The sequence below is a fragment of the Gobio gobio genome (genome assembly GCF_949357685.1).
Source record: "Gobio gobio genome assembly, chromosome: 13".
NCBI lineage: Eukaryota > Metazoa > Chordata > Actinopteri > Cypriniformes > Gobionidae > Gobio > Gobio gobio.
In genome coordinates this window covers 681,057-688,556 of record NC_137106.1, presented here as the reverse complement: position 1 = coordinate 688,556, position 7,500 = coordinate 681,057, and the positions used below count along the sequence as shown (strand labels likewise).

General features: G+C 44.4%; 1 protein-coding gene across 1 annotated transcript in view; it reads left to right on the top strand.

The window, feature by feature from the left end:
- The first annotated feature begins 6,487 nt into the window (after positions 1 to 6,487).
- The window catches only part of dync1h1 (dynein, cytoplasmic 1, heavy chain 1), a 132,340-nt gene continuing 131,327 nt past the window's right edge, over positions 6,488 to 7,500 (top strand). The window contains exon 1 of the mRNA XM_079833960.1: positions 6,488 to 6,830. Within this exon, the coding sequence (XP_079690086.1) occupies positions 6,578 to 6,830 (253 nt within the window). The 5' untranslated portion in view covers positions 6,488 to 6,577. The remainder of the gene's footprint in view (positions 6,831 to 7,500) is intronic.

Here is a 7,500-nt window from a genome sequence, read left to right as displayed (position 1 = left end):
AAGGTCCTGTTCTTCGTGATCCCATTTTTCAAACTTTAGTTAGTGTGTAATGTTGCTGTTAGAGCATTTATAATACCTGTAAAATTATAAAGCTCAAAGTTCAATGCCAAGCGAGATATTTTATTTAACAGAAGTTCCCTTTCAAAGCCTACAGCGAACGGCCGGTTTGTTCTACATCCTGGTATTTCCTGCTTTAATGACGTCAGTAGAGCAGTTTGTCGACTAAACTCCGCCCACGAGAATACGCGAAAAAGGGGGCGTGGTCTTGTTGCTCCCGCGTGGAGAAGAGGAAGTGTTGCGTTCGGTTGCGTTTGTAGAGTTTGTTTGTCGCCATGTCGTGGAGACGCTGTTATTTTCATCCTGGAGTCAAGTCACCTTTGTTTGGCTTTCCCAGGGCCGCTGCACTTAGAGATCATTGAGCGCGTTTATCTCCCCGTTATGGTGAGAGGCGCGACCTTTCCGGTAACGTGCGCTCTGCGTGCGCTAAGCTGCTGTCCAATCACAACACGGGAACCGCTGGCCCAATCAGAACTCGTTACGTGTTTCTGAAGGAGGGACTTCATAGAACAGGGAAATCTGTCAAGCCGTTTTGAGGACAGTGAAAACAGCGGAATACAGATCAGTAAATTGTGTGAAAAATACTGTGTTTTTTTACACGCGAAACATGAACACATGTTATATTGCACACTGTAAACACAATCAAAGCTTCAAAAAAACACGAAAAACGGGACCTTTAAGGCCCTTTCACACCGGACGCGTAACGGAAAAGCGAATAGTTTACGTCAAAACCATTCACATCAGCCTTGACGCGAGTTTGCGACGTTTCAGAGCTCCAACATCGCCAAACATTCGCAGCATCTTTGAGTACGGCTGAAACTATAGCGTCTTTCAGTTTTAATACATTTCTTGAATATATGTCATAATTACAGTAGGCCTAGAGATAGTTATGATATTTGTGGTTGCACCGGGGTCCGTCATTATAAAGTTACGCCACTTTCCTTATTAGGAGAAAATATATGTTGTTTTAACGACATAAGATCTCGTACATACTTGAGTGGAAAAAAATGATATGTAGGCCCTGTGTGAGAGCAATGCGTGACCAGCTGACCTGTACATGCGGAAAAACTGTTTCCATTGCAGTTTTGCGAAAATTTCCTTTTTCGAATTGCCTGAAAAACCACCTCATGCGAGCGTAAATACTTTTTTGCGATATATGGGAGTTTATGCGAAATTGATGCGTTTCCATTGGGCGTATTTTCAATTCGCAATTTCAATTTGCGCAATTTGAAGGGTAATGGAAACGTGGCTCCAGTCTGTCTTCCTGTCTCTATGAAGCCCCTCCTTCTGAAAAGCACACTGTGCTCTGATTGGTCAAGCAGGGAAATGCTAAGAAATAAAGGGGATTTTTAATGACCACAGAGAGTCAGGGACCTATGAGTCGTTCTTCCAACGAAGAAAAAAAAAATGGAACGTTTCATCGAACGCATTTTTTATTGACATCGATGACGCGATACATATCGTTATCATTTTATCGCCCAGCCCTACTTCCTCAAGTGCTTGTTTAGAGCACGTGGGTCCATTATCGGACGCAAACCCCCGTCTTTCTTTGGAATTAGAAAATAACGTGGGTAATAGTCTTTCTGGGTTTCCCCCTCATGTGAAGTCAATGCAAAGACACGAATAGACATTCTGAGGCGAATGACACGAATCGCCCGAGTTCAAAAATCTGAACTTTGGCGGATATTTCGCGTCGCGTTAACCAATCAGGAGCTTGCTCTAGTAGTGACAACAATGAGGAGAAAATCTGTATATTAATATCTGGTTCAGACAATATGATTATCACTGTGAGAACATTAAATGACATGAAACACAACACAGTCTCTTTTTGTTAAATGCAAGTTTATGTTTGATCAATAATACAAAAGTTTAAGTAAAAGGTATAATAAGCTACACATGAAATAAAGCAAACAATTCAGTGCTAGTCGGCTACAACGCTAACGTAAAGTTAAATAGCCTAAAAATAAAAAAGTAACGAAGCTTCTCTTTGCCCTCAGTCTGAACGATTCGCCAGCGAACAAATTATAGATCCATGAGAGCAAAGATCGGCCGTTAGATCAACACAAGACGTTTGTCCGTTTGTCGCAGACCCATGAATGAGGTGTCAAATCGTGCGCTTTATTGAGGAGAGGTGTGCTATATCTTTTCTACGCGATCGGGTGTACGATGTTTGTTTTCGGTGGGCGAAAAATCGTCCAATTGAGTCCCCATAGACTTAACATTGAGAAGAGGTTTGTGTGATAATATCTCCGCCTCAGAACATCACTTGGGGCTGGTCTCATTTGAATCAACCTATCAAGCAGCTAATAAGTAGTAACATTCAAACTTCATAGCCACGCCCTAGCAACCAGTTAAAGCACCCTAGCAACCATATGTCAACATTAACGAGCCATATCTCAGCACCAGAGCATTGTAGAAATACAGAGTTGGGCTCTTTTGACTCAGACTGGCAAATAGTCTTTAAATATCACCTCATAAACTGTATAGCCACACCATAGCAACCATTTAGAGTACCCTAGCAACCATATTGCAACATAAAGAAGCCATATCTCAGCTCCAGAACATCGCACAGACATGAGTTTGGGCTCTTTTGTCTCGGGTGAGTAACCAGTACACACACCCTAGCATCCGAGTGGATTTTTTTTTTGCCACGGCAGGCAAGCATCACTCACATTTTCTTCAGGAAATGTACATTCTAATGTGATGCTACCTCAATAAATTTAAGGTCATTCCTATTTTATGTTTGATGTTCTATAAACAGCAGGGAGCTTTCCCGTCATAGACGTCACGTTTAACCCCCGGATCCCTGTATCATTATAATGATGCATGCTTACAAACTTCCACTAGGTCAGTCTACATCCGCTTAGCGCACTCAAGGGCCCGGACGCTTGAGCTGTGATTGGTCCGTCCTTCAGACAGGCGTGCTGTGATTGGTGCTTCCATAGTCTATCACGCCTGGGGGCGTTTCCCCTATGTGAGATGCTACTGATAATCACATTATTATAATATCATGTACTCATCAATAAAGCCCTGATGATGATGATGATGATGATGATGATGATGATGAGTTTCCACTGTGGTCATGTGACTGAAATCAGACCAATGGCAGAAGAGCTTTGCTCTGTAGATGAACCGGACGATAGCGAGTCATCGAGACGCAGGTCAGCAATCACGAGCATCCGCTGAGCTAAATTATGCATCACATACATCCTGTTCATTAAGAGAACACACACACTCTCACACACTCTCACACACCAGCATCAATACTGAACCCAAGAGCTGACAACAACACTGATGTAGTAGAGATCACACACACACACACACACACACACACACACACACACGCGCACACACACACACACACACACACACACACACACACACACACTCACACACACACACACACACACACACACACACACACACACACACACACACACACACACACACACACACACACACACACACACACACACACACACACACACCTGTGAGAGGGTCCAGTGGCTCCAGCTCTCTCTCTCTCTCTCTCACACACACACACACACACACACACACACACACACACACACACACACACACACACACACACACACACACACACACACACACACACACACACACCTGTGAGAGGGTCCAGTGGCTCCAGCTCTCTCTCACACACACACACACACACACACACACACACACACACACACACACACCTGTGAGAGGGTCCAGTGGCTCCAGCTCTCTCACACACACACACACACACACACACACACACACACACACACACACACACACACATACACACACACACACACACACACACACACACACACACACACACACACACACACACACCTGTGAGAGGGTCCAGTGGCTCCAGCTCTCTCTCACACACACACACACACACACACACACACACACACACACCTGTGAGAGGGTCCAGTGGCTCCAGCTCTCTCACACACACACACACACACACACACACCTGTGAGAGGGTCCAGTGGCTCCAGCTCTCTCACACACACACACACACACACACACACCTGTGAGAGGGTCCAGTGGCTCCAGCTCTCTCTCACACACACACACACACACACACACACACACACACACACACACACACACACACACACACACACACACACACACACACACACACACACACACACACACACACACCTGTGAGAGGGTCCAGTGGCTCCAGCTCTCTCTCACACACACACACACACACACACACACACACACACACACACACACACACCTGTGAGAGGGTCCAGTGGCTCCAGCTCTCTCTCACACACACACACACACACACACACACACACACACACACACACACACACACACCTGTGAGAGGGTCCAGTGGCTCCAGCTCTCTCTCACACACACACACACACACACACACACACACACACACACACACACACACACACACACACACACACACACACACACACACACACACACACACACACACACCTGTGAGAGGGTCCAGTGGCTCCAGCTCTCTGCTGGTGCTGATGGGGAAGCTGGAGGTGCTCAGTCTGCGTGTGTGTGAGTGTGTGTGTGATGCTCTTGGGCCGGGCGGATGTTTGCTGCGCAGCTGCTGCATTCTGGGATGGATCTTCTGAAACCAGAGTCACACACAACAGCTTCCGTTACAAGCCTGGTTTCCTGAAGCGGGATCATGTCCGCTGGCGGATCTGTGTCATGTTCCCGCTGGATGAGCTGCTCTCCAAGAACATCCAGATCAGAATAATCACAAGATCATGGCTCAGAATAGCTTCAGATATCAACACAATCACACACACACACACACACCTGCTCTAATAGCACATTCAGTAAGAATAATAATAATAACAATCCAGTGGCTCCAGCTCACACACACACACACACACACACACACACACACACACACACACACACACACACACACACACACACACACACACACACACACACACACACACACACACACACACACACACACACACACACACACACCTGTGAGAGGGTCCAGTGGCTCCAGCTCTCTCTCACACACACACACACACACACACACACACACACACACATACACACACACACACACCTGTGAGAGGGTCCAGTGGCTCCAGCTCTCTCTCACACACACACACACACACACACACTCTCTCTCTCTCTCTCTCTCTCTCTCTCTCTCTCTCACACACACACACACACACACACACACACACACACACACACACACACACACACACACACACACACACACACACACACACACACACACACACATTTATGATTCCTGAAGTGCTTATCCATACTCAGGGCACAACTGGTCAAGGATGACCCTTGTGTTATTGATAAATATCAGAATTATGTTCATGAATGATACAGTCAAACAATCTCAAAGTATTCCACTTTACCAATATCCATCCAATAATCAACATTTACCTCAGAGTCTTGATCATCTTCATGCTGTTTGCTGCCCTTTCTGCTGGATTTCACACTCTGGACACACATATTACATGATATTACACACATGAAAAAAAATGTATAGTATATTATAGTAAAATTACAGTAAAATGACTCTAGTAAATACTAGTGTTTTTGAACCATACTATAGTAAAGATACTACAGTAAATTGTAGTATATTATAGTATTTACTACACTTTGTTAATTTACTGTAGTATATTTACTATAGTATGGTTAAAAAACACTATAGTATTTACTAGAGTCATTTTACTATAATATACTATAGTATTTTTTCATGTGGATAGATAGATAGATAGATAGATAGATAGATAGATAGATAGATAGATAGATAGATAGATAGATAGATAGATAGATAGATAGATAGATAGATAGATAGATAGATAGATAGATAGATAGATAGATAGATAGATAGATAGATAGATAGATAGATAGATAAAGTTAAGTTAAACTTGTCAACAGAAAGTCTTACCTTGTCTTTCTTTGACTTGTGCGGCATCATGACAGGACCAGCGCGCGCTCTCAGGAGGACTGACATGAACACACGCGCGTGCACGCGCTAACGGGCAGGTGCCAGTCACGTGACACCATTTACAGTTCATAGTAGACACTAGTTTATGGTTCATGCGAGTTATTGTTCAGGTTTAGTAGTCGATATATTTAGTAAGTGAGCGAAAAGTCAATAAAACTTTTTTTGAAGGGTTTTCAAGCAGTCTACAACATTATAGGGAATATTATAAATGATTATTTCCATATGTGCGTGATTATATTAGTATTATTTTCTTTAATATGTCATGTAATTGGGTGTGATTCACACGATGACGCTTGCGCGTGTGGCGATTTTCGGCTTTCTGGGTAATGTAGTTCAAGCGTCACGTTATCTCATACGCTCCTCAGGTGGAAAAACTACATATCACAGACGCCCGCGAAACAATAAAGTTTCCCGACGCGCTGGGCGCTGGTCATTACGGTGATGTGACAGAGTCCGTGAGACACATCGCGATCTCTCTCACAGCTCAATCATCGGCTTATTGCGTGTTCATCGTGTCGGGAAATGTCTGACAGTGGCGGAGGAGAGGACAGCGGCGGCGGGATGGAGGTTTCCGCGGCCGTGCAGACGGTGGCCGACGCGTCTGTTCTGCAGAAACACATCCGCAAGCTCGTGCCGCTGCTGCTGGAAGATGGCGGCGACGCGCCCGCGTCTCTCGAGAGCGCGCTGGAGGAGAAGAGCGCGCTCGAGCAGATGAGAAAGTTCCTGGCGGATCCACAGATTCACTCGATTCTGGTGGAACGGAACGCGCTAAAAGGTTAAAAGTCCACATCACTTAAATCATTCACATGACTGTAGTCGTGATTTTTGGCAGCGTTTGTGTAGCCCCGCCCTGTTCGAGTCGCTGTCAAAAATGAAAGTTAGTTAATATGTTTATTTTAGAAACGTGTGTGTAAAATGTCCATAATAAGCGATCAATGCGCGTTCAGGGCGTGTCTGCTGCACTGCAGATCAGTGACGTCACTGTATCGATCATCGGTGACGTCACTGAGCGATTCTCTAACGCTCAGGATCTTTTATTTCATGCGCAAGCAAACATCAGTAGCTCCAATAATCTCAATAAACTTTGTAATGATTTTAAACAAATGAGCCGATCATCTCTTCCTCTTTGCTACCACAGCGCGAAACAAACAAATGACCATAAACTCGAACAGCTATTAAAACTAGATTAAAAAAAGTTTGCGACATGATATGGTGTATTGAGTTCTTCAAGCCTCGGGTATTTTCATAAAAGTAAAGTAAAGTATTAACCCTTAAATGCACGACAAACATTCTTCCATATTGGGCTCTTTAGCGACCCGGATCTATATCTAACAATGATAGATCTATACCTGCCGTGATAATAAATCAAACTCCTGATATTACAGCAACAATTACAGAAGAATGAAATAAAGCATTCAGTTTGAGCAGATGTTTTACACCACTGT